The sequence below is a fragment of the Falco biarmicus genome, chromosome 9, assembly GCF_023638135.1.
Source record: "Falco biarmicus isolate bFalBia1 chromosome 9, bFalBia1.pri, whole genome shotgun sequence".
NCBI lineage: Eukaryota > Metazoa > Chordata > Aves > Falconiformes > Falconidae > Falco > Falco biarmicus.
In genome coordinates this window covers 27,544,135-27,562,087 of record NC_079296.1, presented here as the reverse complement: position 1 = coordinate 27,562,087, position 17,953 = coordinate 27,544,135, and the positions used below count along the sequence as shown (strand labels likewise).

At 37.6% G+C, this 17,953-nt stretch overlaps 1 protein-coding gene across 13 annotated transcripts in view; it reads right to left on the bottom strand.

Annotated features, from left to right (window-relative positions):
- The window catches only part of LCOR (ligand dependent nuclear receptor corepressor), an 81,301-nt gene that overhangs the window by 29,513 nt on the left and 33,835 nt on the right, over positions 1-17,953 (bottom strand). For 6 of the 13 annotated variants that reach the window (XM_056352792.1, XM_056352791.1, XM_056352795.1 and 3 more), the window contains one exon: positions 2,473-2,566. Coding sequence is in view for 6 of the 13 variants with exons in the window: in XM_056352784.1 (XP_056208759.1) it covers positions 2,473-2,566; positions 5,389-5,676; positions 10,197-10,329 (515 nt within the window). In the remaining 7 variants the exon portion in view is untranslated. Of the gene's footprint in view, positions 1-2,472; positions 2,567-3,619; positions 3,870-5,388; positions 5,677-10,196; positions 10,330-17,953 lie in introns of those variants that run through there. The other 7 variants (XM_056352784.1, XM_056352785.1, XM_056352797.1 and 4 more) reach the window with 3 other exon arrangements.

Sequence of the window (17,953 nt, the reverse complement as noted above, 5' to 3'; positions counted from 1 at the left end):
AAAAGAGTAAGCCAAAGTGCAACATATTCAACATGCAAATATGACGGCCACCTGCAGTATCTACACATAGGTGGAAACCTTGGATGGTGTCCGCTTACATCATATTGAAGATTTGCTGCTCAGGATAAAAAAAAAAAAAATGCTTAGCAGGCCTCGAGAGTATTTGCTTGACTTTCATTAAGCACCAAATATGAAAGCTGGGATACTGCAGATCACAGAGAAAAACACTGCATTACACTAGACTTACCAAATTGCTCTCTTAATAACTAATTGCAAACATACATGTCCCTGATTCTCTTTTGATATATAGCATAGCTAGGAAAAAAAAAAATCATAAAAAAAAAAAAAAAAAAAGATCTGTTCCAACTGTCATCCAGATCAAGGGTTAAAAAAGCAGTATGTATTTTTACCATTTTCCTTTTGTCACAAGTGTTCTTTCTAGGACACAAAGTACTACTACTGCAGATAAACACGTATATTTTAATGTTTTGCTTGCTTGCTTAGCCCCCTGTAGTCACTAAGTCACACTGGTTTCAAAATCACCCCCAAACCTTTCCACATTCAACATACAGATTAACAAAGAGACTAGTAAGCAATTCTACTTTAATGCTCTGGGACATTATATTGGTGTAAAGCCCTCTTAGTCAGCATTATTTAAGGATAGGATATGTCCTACTGAAAAAGCTACATTATTCTTTTTAACGTGACATTTGGATTTAAAAAAAAAAAAAAAAGTCTTTAGAGAAAAGACATTCACTGAAAGGATCTGGCACATAACACACACAGTGCTTGATACATATGCTGCTAGCTTCTCTCCAGGATGGAACAGGTCACAGTTGAAGTGGGTAACAAGAGTCAACAAGGATTCAGAACAAATTCCAGAGAAATGAATGCAATTTTGCTATTCCAGAGAACTCTCTCAAGCAATGTGCATTCTATGCCCCTCCTACAGCATGTATCAGCATCAGAATGTGCACCAGTGATTCTACGCCTAAATAAAGGTCATATTGGCAGCTAACTAGGACAGAGGGTCACACCTGATTTCATGGAAGCTAGACAGACTGCAGTCACCCCCACGTACCACACACCTGTACAAGTAACCACAGGTGTCAGCATGCCGCATCCTCCCTGGATCTACAGAACTGATCAGGACGGTGCCAGATGCTGGCCCTGTCATCCCTGTGTGTTGGACTTCGGCCCTTACTTAATACACAAACAAGGTAACAAACAATACAGAGCCCCAGTGGCTTCTGCTGCCTTGCTAGGAAAATAAAGCTGGAAATAACTTGTTCAGAATTGAAAGAGAAGAGCTGGTAGGGAAGGTTTATGCTAAAGAATTGTGAAGAAGTATGAAGGCTAACTTTTAAACAAAGATTGAAGTGTCTTATTAATAGAAATATTAAATGGAAAAGTAATCTTGACAAGAGAAATTTGAGACAGTAATATTTTTCCCAAAGCGAAAAGCAGAAGTTAAATCAGCTGTTAGCAGTACATGGGATTGGTGGTGGTGGTGGGTTGTTAGTTTAAAATTTCAAGTTTTTCAAAGGCTATTGTAAAGATTAATCCAACATTTAAATAGCAGTTTAAACCATGTATTGTTTCTGTACTTCACTAAAAAAATTACTTCTTCCAAGTAGCTTCAAGGTAAAATTTTGCCATCAACACCCAAAATCCCTCTTACTCCCAGTCAGCCTCTCCAGCACAATTCAATCCTAACTAAGAGTAAAGGGTTTCTAAATGTATGCAAACGGTGACCATTAGAAATATGAAACCTAAAAGAAATTTTGTGATCTAACATTCTTTCACATCTTGAACTAATTAAGCAAGAGTAGTACGCCACAGATTTTATTTAAAAAAGAAAACAAAATAAAACAAACAAGAAACCCTCATTCAGTGCTACAGTACAATCGCAAATCCAAAAAGCCATATTTGAAGTTTTCTGAACTACCAGACTTCCTCCTCTGGCTGCTTTTCTTTTTTTAAGTTGTGATTTATGGTAGGAAATATTAACAAAGAGCATGCAGTGATTCAAATCTAATTCAGCTTGGTTCATCACCCAAATAATTGCTACCTCTGAAATAAACTTCCCTGTTAGCTAACTTTCTCCTAAGTGAAATGAAGTCTAAATTGTATTGCAAATCCTCTAAGACTCCATAAATTTAACTGAACTTGCATCTCCACAGGCATCACTTACCACTAAACCCAAGAAGCAGGTAATAGAAGGATCTTTGGCCAAATGCTAAATTGGCCAAAATAACAGATTACCAGAGTTCTTAACTGCAAGTTAAACCTGTCTCAGTTTGCAACAACTCTTATTTGGCGGTGAGGTGAAGGTATTTGCCAAATGTACAAGTTGAAAAACACATTACTCCAAAGGGTTAAACCAAAAGTAAGTAAAAATTAACAGGAGATAAGCACACATGTTTAGTAAAAGACAGTTTTAAAAGGTCATAGTAAGTTGCTTTCTCTTACCCATTTCCTGGAGTACTGGAGCACCCTGGAGAATGACTCAGAGAGGTGCTGCCGGCACAAGGACTCTTCTTAGTGGATAAATCAAGCACACCGTCTGTAGAGACAGAAGAATGACTTCAGTGTTTGAAGAGGCAGGATCAGTCACGTTGTCCCTTGACAAAATAAGTCCTTTGGGCTAAAGTCATATTTAGCACACAGCATTTTCTATTTTATTTTATTTTTAAACAAACCAAGGCTTGGATTTGTTTGCTTGCAATTTGGCTTACAAGTGACTTCAACATAGTCCTCAGAAGTCACAAGAAAAATCAGCAAAATTCAAAGTGCACCTGTTACAAGAGTCAGAGAATAAAAGATGACCTACAAATGACAGTTCAGGATACATCACAGCCTATCACATTAACCCTCAGTGGTCCCGAAATGAGACAATCTTCAAATTCCTGAGATATCCCCCCTCTTAAAGGAGGGCTTTAAGCCAGTATTTGAATTTTTTTGTTGTTTTTTTAAATACGAATCTCCATAGGAAAATTCATAGAGAATTTCATATTGGAAACTAATTTTCAAATGAACACACACACACATAAACGTGAGACTCCTCCTCACCTGGCAGCTAGCCTGATCTTTTTTTCCGTGTCTCCAATGGGTTCCTACTGGCAAAGCTGCTGCCTTTCCCCTCTCTATTGTGCTATTTTACTCCCTCTCTTCTTCCATTCACCAGATTGTTTTTCCTGTTAGACTGCTTCTTCCATTCTCACTAATGGCACTTCCTCATGCTCACCCATGCTTCTCTGCAAGCCCTTACATAACTCTGCATTTCTAGGCAACTGAAAAGGGAGCACTTTTTGCTAGAAAAGCCTTGCTCCCAGTGTACTGAAACCACCTGAAATTCTGGTCATTTTAAAAAGGGCAACATTGTCATAGAAGCAGCATGGCTTCTGGAAGCTTTGAAACAAGGAATTTCTGAGGCAAAGATAAATGAAACCTGTTGGTAAGGTAAACTAGAGACATTTCAGAGCTCCTTGCTCATTCCATCTAATCAAGTAAATACCACCCAACACAAGAACAATGTAAGATGGCTTCATATTGCTTAAAGTTCTCATTTGACATATGGAGAAAAAACATGATAAACAGTGAACTAGAATTAACTTACAGAAAGCTGTTCCACCCACTGCATTTGGGAACACACCATAACCCAAACTTAAGCAGAGAATTCGATTTTCCTTTTGAACAACACTTATGTGGCCACAAAATACACAGACTGGATCAAGTAGCACCTCCTTTTCAAGAGGCTATACTGAACAGCACAGGCTGCTGCCAGAGCACTGCATCCACACTTCCTCCGTCAGAAGGGTCATTATGACCTAGAAGTCTCCAAGGGCAAGTAGGGTCAGCCTCATACCCTGTGGAAAAGTTTACAACTAGCTGGGTTCCTCTTAACCCACTAGAAAGAAATACAACAATAAGCACCACTAGCAGTCTTTTATGACAGCCTCTTAAATCTCTCCCTAACCAGTTGGACAAAATCTCTTCCCAATTACTTTAAACGTAAATTGGAAAAAAATTACACCAAACAGATTACTCTGTAAGTTAATATGCACATGTTCTAATTCCACAAGTGTTATGAACATTATAAATGATCTTATAGCTTTTTCGTCACATGGTAGCTAAAAAAAAGTTCATGTATATGCTTTCTTCTTCACCATACAATCCTCCAATTAAAAAAAAAAAAAAAAAAAAGCAGCAGAACTGATTCTTTCCCTCTCTCTTTCAGCAAAAAGCTTCACAATGAGAACAGTTTAACGTTTATAACCGTAAATGCAAAGGACACTCATGAAATACATTTCTAAAATTTGCTAGAAACAAATGCCTGTCAGCTAAATGTACAGGTCCTTTGTAACTGATGTGTGATGACAACTTTCAGTAAGTACTCGATATGCAATAAGTGTCCAGATGCCCAAGCTGCATATTGTTGGACACATAAAATTAACCTTTTTACAAAAGACTTCATAAACCCAAGTTCAAAGAATAAAGGGATACCTATAGATGTGTATAGCTAGCAAAAGGCTTGTGTTTTTAAAGGCACCGTTTCCACTTGAGGATGGACAGCCTCTTTGTATTTGATAGAATCATTTCAGACACACATTTCTAAAGAAGGGTAAAGGGGCTAATTTTAATCCTATTGGTACGATACACTTATAACCTCTATTCAACAGTTTCAGAAAAAACCCCAATCCATACTATAGACACACAGAATTTGCTTGTTAAAAAAAACATTTGTGATGGAAAACAAGGTTTTCATATTAAAACAGGCTCTGCAACACTGTTACAAGTTATTCAATCTGTGCTGAGCAGAACAAGTCTATTTTTAAGGTAGAAAAGAGACATTCCTTCCAAACGCATAAACCTGGAAGTTTTCTACGGTTCATGGGTATCATTTTTCAGCCTTCACACAAAGCAATTTCTTACAGACTTTTTAAAAGATACTGTTTTCACACTATGACCAGAAAGAAAATCAATCAGTCCTTCGGTCAGACTGGGTACTCATCTTCAGAAAGGAGACAACATTATGGTTTTCATGACCATGTGAACTTGCCTTATCAGCAAGCATACAGTCTATTTTGGCAAACTGCTTCTTGCAGCTCCAAGAAGGGACAGCATAGTTGTCTCCAGAGTTTGGAGCATATCCACCCCCTTTGCCCTTCTTCAGAAGAATCACTCATGTCTATGGGCCTACATTATTTCAAGAAGTCTATTCTCTCCCAGCCACACCTAGCTAGTCATTATTTTATTGTAAAAAACATCTACCGCTTTTCCACTTTACATTTTATGTAGAAGTGCAGCTTTCTAATTATCTGGGTTTGCAACACGAATGCCATTAACGGATTGCCGTAGGATGCAAGACACTAATAAGAGTCCTACCTTGTTCACTAGGTTCTGACTGAGACTTTCTGACAGTAAGGTCCAGAGGTGAGTCTTGGTCAGCCATGAGAAGTTTGCTGAGCACAGGGTTCTGAGCAGTTGCAGCCGTGGGAGAGGAGGCGACCAGAGATGCTTTCAGCAGGCTTTGGTTCTTTGTGCTATTGGGCTGGCTGGAGTCCTGAGTAGAGCTATTTTTTGAGGTATATTCAGCAGCAAACTGTCGGATCATTCGCTGCATGATCTCACGGGCCACTAGGGGAATATTGGGGTCAGAGACCCTAGGACTGTCTGTAAATATTAGAGATTTTTTTTTAAGGAAGCACTTCAAGTAAAACAGCTTTTATATTAAGTCATTGTTTATTAAAAAAAATAAAAATGAGGTGGGGTGGGGAAGAAAGCCAAAGATAAAATCGTTTCTGTAGAAAAATGTACTTTAGTCTTAGAACAGCTGAACAAGAACCATTACCAATTCTGGTACAACCTTCCAAAAAATAACAACTTCCTAAGAGAAATATGCAATCTCATCTTTTGTTTTCAAATATAGATATATCTGACCTTTAAGAGGTGTGGAAATGGAAAGAAGAGCTAGACCCATGAAGAAAAGCACCAAGTAATGAAGCTCATTCCAAAAAAACTGAACAGGTTATTCAGTGGAAGAAATGAGTAACTTACCTGCACCTACAGAAGGGGAGAAAGGAGAATAAAGTTGCAGCAGTCCCCTACAAGTTTACTGAGAAATAAAGCCCTCTAGTTCTGATTCTTCAAAATAATTCACATGAAGATCAAACGTTCAAGTGTCTTCCATAACATTCTGTCTATTCCTTTTGACATTTCTATGATTGTTATCAATGCAGCATCAGGAATTACCCAAAGAATTTTCACATATACAAAAAACCAGTATGTGTCACATGAAAAGTAATTGTATTTCCAGAAAAGCTGCTAAATCTATTAGTAAGAAATGTGAAATGGAACAGGTAGACATTCCAATTTATTTATATGAAATAGTGTATAAATACAAAGGTATTTGGGGATGTGGGTAACCCAATCAAATCCATAACTCTAAATCACAGAAGCTAAGTCCTGCCACTTCGCCTCAAAAACTGATTGTATTCTCTGGCCAGATTTTGGTTTTTTGTTGTGTTTGTTTAAAACAAACAAACAAACAGAAAAAAAAAACAAAATCCCAACTCACTCACCCAAACAAAACAACACAACCACACAACTCCAGAAATGGCTCAAAAGGCTTGATTTTCTATTTCTGAAGAAACATTCAGAGAAAATTGCGCAGTAGAAGACCCAACAAATGTTTAAAAGCAGCTCTCCAAGGGAACAACAGAAAAGTGTTTACTTCCTCTTTAAAGAAATTGCCCAGGTTGAAAGGTAATCTATTGAGACTGAACTATTAGAAGCATTAGCAAAATCATCTGTGGGACATTTCAGTGTTAAATTTGCCTTTTGCCCCCATTTTTGTCAAAAGTGCATCAATCCAACAAACCAGCTTTAGTTATCTGTAAAGGATGACTGACATGAAGGTTTGAGCATGGAGTTGCCCACAAATCAGAGAGCAGCAGTAAGCAGCTACTATGTCTCTTGATGAAAAACCATTCTGAGCTTTAAATGCTTACCAAGCCCAAATTCTTTCCTGCTAAGCACAGCTTTCTAAAGCTAAGACCTTAGACAGTCACCGTGCGTATTCTTATAGGGGTATAATAGCTGTAAACTTCTATTTATGTCAATAGGTAATCATTTTCTTGTAAAATCTACAGGATGTTTTATTGTTGCTAAGGTTGAGGCGCGGGAGTTTTAAGAAGCTGCCAAGAATTAAATTTGGGTACATTTATACTTCACTTTCTTCCCAAATTATCCACAAAGACACAAGCCTGGAGAAGCGTGGGGGCTTTCTTCCACTGTAGTGACATTTATTCCATTTTCTAACCTCTCTACTATAACTTGCTGAAGGACCTATGAAAGGCTCTAGGAAAGCCCAGAAGGGCACAAACGGATGGCATGATCACAGTGATACCAACTATTCAGCATGTGCTTGTAGCACATACAAGGGTGGCTGGCAGGAATGCAGAGCTCTATGGCACCTGTGTTTTCTGAAGAAAAATCATGACTTTACTGTGCACCCATGTTCATATGTACAATTTGGTAATGCTTACAGCTGAACGCATTTCCAAATTCAGGTAGAAAATACTACATATGTCTATGGCCATGCATCTTTGTAATGCACAACTTCAAGAATCATCACAGAGTGACTATCGAGAGCTTTCTAGTGCTGCTCAAGACAAACTCACTAACTTGGGACACAAAACTCAATTTCCAAGCAGAAGGGTAGTTACGTAGCACATTAAAGGCTTCTTGTTTAATATAAAACCTGAACACTAAGGATTAAAGCTGTTCAAAAGCGAGCTGAAAATATTTGCTGGTGCTTCTGCAGCATCACTTGAAGTCAACCAGATGTTTATTTTGACTCTACATGTCTAGATATTTTTTGGAAAAAAAAAATAAAACTAACTAAAACATAGAAGTCCTCAGAGAAGAAAAATACAGCAAATATTTATCGGCTACAAAGAGTCTAAAGCAGTACCTCAAGAGTTTTAAAACCTTAATAGCTTTTTTGTGTTTTATCTACACTGAAATCTTAAAAGAGCAGTATCAAACAAAAAAAAAGTAGGATTTCATTAAACCATCAAAAGAAGGTCCTATCCTGACACAAGGTAAAGGAAACAGGCAACTAGGTACTACCACTCTGCTTTCACTGGAAAGTAAGAATATTTGAAAGAAGCGTTACTGAGTCAGAGTGATGTGGGCATAAAGCAGAGAGAAAGTACGTAAGATTAATGGACGGTAAACTTGTTCAGGAAGTATGCTGATCTTGCTAATTACCTACGTATGTTAAGTATATGAGTGCACGTCCTTGATGCGCAACAAGCATCTGCTCACAGAACATCTGCATTTTGTCTGATCTGCCTGAGCTACAATATACCAGTCTCAAATGTTGCTAGCAATAAGGATGGAAAGAAAAAAAAAAAAAACCAACCCAAACACAACTAATGGGTGGCATGAAGCCAAGAAAGCCCAGCATCTCTGAACAACGTAGGAGTATCAGAGTTCTACCACTTGTGTCCTCTTTGGTATGACAGTGCCTGGGGATCTTATGACAATGGCACGAATTAGAATAACCTTTCAAGAAATCTAAATACAGCCAAGCTTGGCAATGATTTATTAAGGAAACTTCCTGCCAGGCTTCTTCCCCTCCCTTATTACTCTTGCACCAAGCACAGCCTCGCCAGAGGAAGGAAAGCAAGAGCATATTAAAAAAATTCTCAAAGATTCTTCGACATCTGAAGTGGTTTCATTATCTTCATTCTGTGCTTCTGACCACGGACAAGGTGTTAAACTCCCCACTGGCATACTACAGTAGCTGGCAATGGTTTTCCAACAATTAAGAAAGTATGCATTTCTAATAAGACACACATGCAGGTCATAAATAAAAATCTAAAAATGTTAAAGGGATTGAAGTCTTTAATAAACAAACTGAAAGTGATGGAAGTGCAATTTTTTCTCTCACCACTACAGTAATATGGAAAAAAGTGTATTTTCTCTAGATTTTTGTTTTCTTAAATCCCTTCCAGGTTTAGAGATAGGATAAATTTAAAAGCAAAAGGAAACCTTAACCTTCAAAGAAAAAAAAAAAAACCCAAACACTGAAGAGGACTTGGAATAAAAGCATAATCTCAGCTATCAGTAGTAATGCAATAACTATCCTTCCTACCATCCCACATACTTCTATACTTTATGCAGTACATCACAACATATAGTTTGTATTTATTCATTTGAGTCATAAAAGACAGGTTAAGATACTGTTATCTGCTTAAAACACCTTTAAATATTTTGATCACTAGGAAGAAGAGCTGAGGACTGGCTACAGCAATTACCAGTTCGTTAAACTGAAGCCTTGCATTGTCCCCCAGCAGACATGTCAGAATTACTGATTTGGCAGATTTTCTCACACATGGGTTAGACTGATAAGTACAGTCTACTTCCATTCAGGATGCATTTTGAAGCAACCTCTGGATTCCCATTTTTCAGACTGGTAGAAAACAGTGAAATGAGTTTTGTGCCTTCCTAAGAGCACAGTTTAACTGATATAACTCTCCAGAAGAGGTTTTGAGGATTTTCTAGCATTGAGCTACTGTTATTCCTCTCAGCATATTCTACAACACTGATTTTTCCAATTCCTTTGCTCATCACATTTTGAATTCTCCATATACCCCCCCACCCTTAGCACTATTCCAACAATATTTTATACTGTGGATTGCTAGGGGTGGAGTAGGTAATCACTACAGACCCTAGTGAGAAGACTGCTGACCTTTAAGAAAAACTGCACTAGTACACATCCCATTAAAAAAAAAATAAATTAAAATTACCTATCTACTACCACCACTGCCACTTGCCCTTTCTTCCAAACAGCCCTCTCACCTAAACATTGGTTTCAGGGCAACAGTTCTGCTGGGTAAGAACTGAGTCATTCCTCCAAAAGTGCAAAACACCAGTGTTCTCATGGAGAGATTTGTTTTAGAGTTAAACATGTTACACTCTCTTCCTCTGACACAAGCCCACACTGTTGTATTGCTACATCATTTGAGAGTCAATATTTGCTCTTGATAAATATATATATAAAATTAGACAACTGAGAAATACTGCACACACAATGACAACTTGAACGTCAGATCTTTGATACCTGCATTGCATGCAAAAAGACCAGCAAGAGATATCATTTCCCCATCCCCATTAAAACCAACCTTTTCTGTAAAAGACTGCATTGAGGAACTCTTCCGCTTGCCTTTCAAAACGAATGATTTTTGCTTGCTCTTGTCTAAGCAGAGCTTCTTGTCCAGCTTCCGAGGCTGGCTCATCCAGACTGACTAAGTGTTCCTGCAAAGATATTTAATATTTGTAAGATCTTCCTGACTCCAAAATTAATGAAGTTCCTTAAGCATTAAATAGTTCACTAAATTCAAAACTTTGTTAGGCACTCAGCACAGAGTTGAATCTACTAAAATGACAACCTTATTTTTGACTGCTCCAGAACATTGTACTTTGTCCTGTTTTCTTGTTGTAAATGCAGCAGAAGCCTGTAAGATTTGATAACATTACGGGAAATAAAAGGCCAGTATAAAGAAGAAGATACAGATATTTTACAACATTTGGCTGCAAATTTCACATCTTGCACTTGTTCTTTGGCTATTATTTAGTTCCAAGCAAGAACTGTCGAAGGCAAAACACAGGAAGTTCTCCTTACTCTACACAATGTTCATGCAAACTGAGCAACAAATGACCAAGCATTAGCGACAAACAGGTCCTTTTGTGAAAAGGCTCAGTAGTAGCTACTTTTAAGAGAAATAATCTTAAATTAGCTGCTTACAACATCTGTAATGAATTAAAATTCATTCTATCTCTTACAGCTGGAAGCAACTGAGTTACTACAAGAATATTTCAAACCACGTATTTTAGGATAGTTAAATTGTGTGAGATGCCAGGAGAAATTACTCATTTTAAATACAACTCAAGAAACGAGAAGACAATGGTTACAAAAACATGAAAACTAAACACTTGGTTTCCCTCCCCAGACACACAACCCTTTTCTCATTTCTTTCAGTTTAATGCCTTGCTCCTGCTTTAGAGAACGATTTCTTCTCTGGCCCTCTCCCTCCACTTCCATTTTGAGCTATATTAAAGTTACTTGTATTTACCTACTGCAGGAATGCATACACAACCACTCTTTGGGTTTAGGGAGTGTTTTGTTTTGTTAACCTTTACAAGGTATCAGTTACCATAATATCTACATTACGTCTGGGTTTTGGGCCTCTACTGTACAAGTTGATTTCAGGTTCATATCCTTATGGGATTAGAAGGGAAGGAAAGAACTGGCAATTCATTTATAATTCACAATAAATGAAAACAAGAAGTCATTCTAAAGTTTGTGCTGTCTCAACTTCAAGAGATTTCATGAAGCAAGGTTACATAACCAGCCCATAGTAAATTAACGAACACAGCAGTCACGTGAACTACGTGCAAAGGGTAATAATATGAAATGCTGTGGACTCTGGCCTGAACCACACAGGCTCTCACCTCAGGTTTGTAATTCAACAGCTTCCAAAAGTTCTCTATCAAAAAGTAAAGGGAGGTACTGTACCAGACTGGGTACAGAGACAAGGCAGTATTTCATGCTAAATAAAAAGATGAGGAGCGTGCGATGACAGGAGAGTAAAACAACGTGTTTGCTGTGAAGGTAAGGGCCTGAGGAAGTAAAGGCCTCACAAAGTGACTGATGCTTTCTTCCCTACCAGAGATTCCAGGCTTGCTCTCAAACCTGCTGGCTCTCACAGGAAAGATTAGCTTTTTTTTTTAGATAGACTTAAAGAATAAAAATTTGAACTGATGGATTAACTATACTAACAGCATTCACCTCTGTGCCAGGTACTCCTGTACCAGTAACCAGTAATAGTGCTCCCACGGTTCATTAGCATTTTACAAACCCACTGAAAATGCAGTTGTACTTTTCTGATACTTAAAATATGTGAAGTATCTGTACAGGATTTCATAATAAAAATACTTGTGGAGAATAAGCTCAATATTTTTATAGGAGTTACTCTTCAGGTGAGACTTCATAGAGCATACTTGCATCCTCTTTTTGAAACTGTGTTTCTGCATCCAACAAAGTTTAATGCAGGATCCGTCCTAGTTACTGACAGTCATTCTGAGTCAAGCTCCATTATCTTTTAGGCATTATCAGGCTAATTGTAAACCCAGCTTACCAGTTTGTGTAAAAAGCAGACATTTGTGCAAATTTAACTAATAACAGAAGTAATCTAGGCATACAGAACTGTTGGAACAATCACTGGAATATTTAAGCATTTACAGACAAACTGCTTTAAGTTTTACTTTAAAAGGAACCTCTGCAAACTGATGCCCAGAGATTTGGCTAGATAAGATCCGCTAGAGTTAATTAGCATCCTCTAGCTAGAGTCCCACAAGCCATCGCAAAAAACCTTTCTTTTAATTCAAGAGACAAACAGAAATTCAGAATTGAAGGAAACATTACCCCTTCAACCTGATCTGATACTCTGCCCTTTGACAGACTATAGCTCTGTAAGAAGCCTAGAACAAAAATAACCCTTGGCCAACACAATGCATTTCAAATATTCCTAGTACTTTTTACAACTAAGACAACACATAATAAGTACCAGCCTAGCAGCTTGGTGGAAACAAAGTTCATAAGCGGCATGTCCATGTTATATACAATTATATAAGAGAGTCGGATTTAACCTTGTGCACAGAAAAGAAAAATCTCCAGCTATTTTCTGATATCTGCAGTACAGCACTGACTACATGAGTCAAAATATACTGGAAAGATTTCTGTTTATTGCATTTTTTTACTATTTTCTTATCAGTTATGTCACCATCATACCAGCAATTTTTGCAGCTGGTTCACCCCTAGAAGGAAACCAAGTTTCTACATCTAATATTTGATTGTGATTGCTATTCAAAGTCAACTCCCAGAAGTGAAGGGTTTTTTGTTTGTTTTGGAGAGTGGGGGTACGTAGTTGGTTCAGTTTTTTGGTATTTTGTTGTTGTTGCGGTGGGTTTTTTACATTAATTTTATTTTATTTTTTTTTTTTTTAAAAAAAAAACATTGTGCACTGTTTTTTCCTAATAACAATTATTTGGATCTACTATCTTCAGGCTTACCCTCTCACTCTGCAGTCCCAAATCACATCAAAGTTTTCAATACCAACATGTAGGCAGCAGAAAGAAGAAAAACCTATCAATATTTAGATAGCATTGTCACTGGTTACAAATACCCTGGGAAAAAAACAACCAGTTAATTTTACATAGTGTTCATAATGCAGGATTCATTCTATTCTCTTTGTGCTTCTCTTCAGGTGGGAACCATGCCCCAGAACATCCCTGGAATCCCATCAGTGAACATGCAATACTCCTGTATTGAACAATATAGCTTCAGGAAAAGATACTTGGAGTGGTTTGCACATGCTGCAAAAGGGCTAAAGCTCTTTTTATACATTAAGATATACAGCACAACTACACAATTAAGTCAAAGAGCCTTAGAAGTACAGACCTCAGGTTTTCAAAATGCAAGGTCAGTGTGTGACCTTGAGAGACCACCTAATCCTGGACAGCCTGGCCTTGTCAGCATTAGTGTTGGACCCTCCTTGCAGGAAACGCTAATACAGCAATTCTAAATGCTAAACTGCTGTCACAAAGAGAAAGGTATGATGCAGGCTGGTTTTGTATAGATAGGGCAACAGCAGCTTCATGTTTAAGCCACAGGCTGCACACAGATGGAGCAGGAAGTGTCCACAAGCCAGAATAGTACGAGATAATTCCTCTTCATCTTCAAGGAGAAAATGGAGGAAGGCTTCCCACAGACCACCCATGGCTGACTGGCCAACCCATGGACCCTAGGGATACAATGCAACCTCCCACCCCACTGCAAAATCAGACACAAAGTAAGAAATGAATGTTTCAGCATCCCTAGGTTGTCTTCTCCAACACCTCATTTTTCTTAAGACTGCACAGTTTTTTTAACTCTTAGCCAGTACAAGGGAGAATAATCTACTATTTTCTGTAGACAAGCCTTAAAGGCAGCAGAGACTGTCTTTTCTCCTACCTTCAAGACCAAGTCATTCTTGTTGCTTTTATTTCAATGCTATTCAGTTTGTTTATACTGCTACACCCTGATGAAGCTTCACCTGCATTTAGGCTTTCCTCTTCAGATATTAAGACAAATGCCTCTCTTGATATAGCCCCAAAAATAGTTTACTACTTTTACAGTGCTATCACTTTTCAGACACTTGTAACTCAACAAAATAAGTCTGTCTGTCCTATTTCACAAATTTACAGAGAGATAATTTTCATTTTTAAGCATGTCCTTCAAAGCATTCACAACTGTTCCCAGCTTGGCATCAACTGAAAACTCAGATGGTTTAATTAGTTTTAAGACATCCCTCACTTACTGAACATGCATACTTTTGTAGTAAGAAACAGTATTATTTCCTTATTAAGATGACTGCTGTCAGATTTATCAAGTTCAAAAGAAATTTAATGTAGCTGATCCATAGATATTGAGTATTATTTATTACCAACAGTAGTGTGTGAGAAAAAAAATAATCATTGGAAATACAATATGCTTGCATTGATATTCATGCACAAGCAAAACTATAACCCTGCATTACTACTAAACACTGCTGGAGATTTTCTACAACAGCCTCTTCAGGTTTTAGCCTCCATATCAAATTATTTTAAAACCACCCAATAGAAAATTGACAGTCTAAATGCTTGAGTTTTTAAAAGTGATGAAATCCATTAAAAATGTTTTAGAGCATCTTCCAGCACACTTAGGAGCTCTGCACACAGTTTAAACACATTCTAAAGCCATCAAAAATTGTAAGAGTTCTGCAGCTTCAACTCATTTTCATGTATTTCTTTTGCCATCTTCAATTATGCTATGAGTTAACACTTTAAATTATAATAGTAGCTTCTCTTCAGAATTATTCAGACACTTACCACAGTTTATGTCTTACTGTTTATGTTCCTCCATCATGAAAGGACACCAGATTCAGAGGCTGTTATTATGACTAATCATAATCAAGTAATGGAATGATATTACCTTTCAGATGTTTGTGTAAAGTAACTACTTACAAGCTTTTAGAAACATCCAATCATATCAGAGTAACTTTGAATTTTAAAATTACTCTTTCACATGCTGTACCCTACCACACTTCTTCACAACTGAAAGAATCACAAGCGGTCCTTACACTGAAGCCCAGGTATTTTATGGTACTTTGAAGACCAGACTCAACCTTCTGCCATCAACAGCATGAAACTCCAAAATATGCTCCTAGAAGTCACTTTCTCTCACTATTTTTGTAGCTTAAATGTATCTACAAAATAGTTAATATGCTTAGAAGTATTATCCCTCTTGTTCTGCTCTCACCAATGAGATTAGTTGTGACATCCTCCCCCCCCTTTTTTTTTTTTAATACATATGAATTGCTTCACGTAGCTTTACATTAGTGTTTTCTTTTCCAAATGCATATACTCAGCTGAATCCTCTTTAAGGATTCTTTTTCTAATTTCCCCCTCTTATTACTGGTGCTTTCTTCTGGCTTTATCTATCTGCATCTTTTCTAAAAAAAATAAATACCTTAAAACTAGGCTTGAGCTCCAGCTATGAGCAAATTACATTGGAGACACCCTCATTTGATACAAACATTCTACATGAAGCCACAGATTTCCTCTGTAATGATAGCTCTGTCACTCTATTTAACAAGTCACACTGAAAAATTAAGAACCATAATTAAAAAGAGGTAAGTCAAATACACTTAAAGTTCAGTTCATCTGAATTGATAGGTCTTCTCTGTACCACAACCTTTTAGAAGGAAACGCTTCATTAAAAAAAAAAAAAACCAAAACAAAAAAAACCCCACACAAACCAAAAATTCCAACCACCTTGCAAACTATACTACCTTAAATGTTCCCTCTGAAGGATAAAGCCCACAAGCAATTGAGAATTACCACATTTGCAGATCATCCAAATAAGAATTCACTGGGTTTGGACCCATAGAACCCAATCTACCTCCTCTCACTACAAGCAGGCTGCTAGAGCTGCTGTGTCTTTTTTGTCTTTCATGCCCATCAATGCACCCATGCAGAATTGCACCCACATTAATAACCTGATAGAAGCTCCTTAGGTAACTAGTTGTTCCCTGATCATACCATACTGAAGCAATTGTGTATTCTGCATTATATCATTGAAGAAAAAAATGTATATTTCTAAAAGCTTTACATTGTTGCACATAACCCTCTGGATTTGGGCAAAAATATTCTGGGAAGATTTCAGCTCCTTACTTTGTATTTTATTATCCCTTTCAAATGAAGACTCTTAAGTCCATTTCTCTATCAAAAACTGTCTTGTATTTTGACTGCCAAAAATTCCATGCATTTGCTCAGTATTTGCAAGTAGAACTACGGCTACAAATAAATTAATCTTTTCAGAATACTTCAGCAGATGGTTCTCCATCCTTTGAAGAATTCATGTAATTGAATCTGATTGCTTGTAAAAGTAAGAACCAACATCACCGATATGGGTGGGAGAGCAAGCGTAATTTTTTCCCCTTAAAGAGCTCTGCCAATAAACTAATCTTGGCCTCCGATTCTCAACCTGCAGTCCAGAACTCAATTCTCCTTAAGCACAACTACTGGTCTCCTAAGTTACAGGTAATTCTTAAGGGCAAATGAAATCCAGAAAAAAACCTGTGAAGATTTGTACTGGTTTTGAACTTCTCGGATCAGGTACCTATATGTCACTGAAAGGTGAAAATCAAGTACACTGATAATTATTCCACTAATCCAAAAGGAGGTATTGGTAGAGATGTACTCATTGGAAAAAAAGGCCAGCCATAGCGCCACAATGTTGTAATATGTGGTTTGTGGCTGTCTTGCTCCCAGCTACAACATCAATGACACACTTTTTAATTCTGTGACCCAGCAGTACACAAGCACAAACCCAAATCATTCCACCCTGCCCAGTTCTTTTCCTAAAAAGGTAAGAGGATGCACATGAACAACAACAAAAAAAAGCAGAATAAAGGATGTAGCACAGAAAGCACAACGGCTACCAATTCGTGTACAGAAACAGACAGGTTTTAGCAGTTACAGTAGACTGAATCTGCAACTCCCTAAAAAGAAGATATCTCTAAAATAAAGATATCAGTACAGAAGTTAAATAGCAGAGATTTCAAATAAACTATTACCATTTCTAATTTAGTTCAGTCCATCAGATGAAGACTGCCCATCATTTGGCTAAATACCAAATGAAGTTACAAGCTTTTTTGTAACAATTAAGTCTCTGGTGTTTTAATTCAAATTATGATGTTAAATCCATACTATTTGAAGGCTCCCATAAACAAGTCATATTTAACTCCGTATTGCAAACTAATGACATAAGCAACAGCCAGCAGTGCAGCAATTTGGTGTACCCACAGAGGAAAGGAAGCACTCCCACTCTGCCATCTCTCTCAGTGGACATACAAGAACTCACTAGGTCTAAAAGGACCCATATTCTTCCCTTAAAAACAAAACAAAACAAATAAACCAAAAAAGCTCCAAAAAGCCAAAACCAAACAGAACTGATATAGAGGCTGGGGGGCAGGAAGGAGAAAAAAAACCCACCAACACCAACATCCCACCCACCCCCCAAAAAAACACAAAAACCCCCACAACCAACCTAGAAAAAATCCTGTATACTCCAAGGAAGCCGCCCTGTGCCAAGCATGAGGAGAATCACCAAGATTAAAAGAGAAGCCACAAGTCTGATTTGAATGGACTGGTTCACCACCTGTCCCCACTCCCCCAGCCAATGATCCCTGGTCATGCAGCACAGCAGCATGCGTACAAAGCTCTCTGCTGTCCCTGTTTATCAATCAGCTGTAAAAAAACCCATATGGTTTAAACAGGTATTTTTGGCTACTGAAAA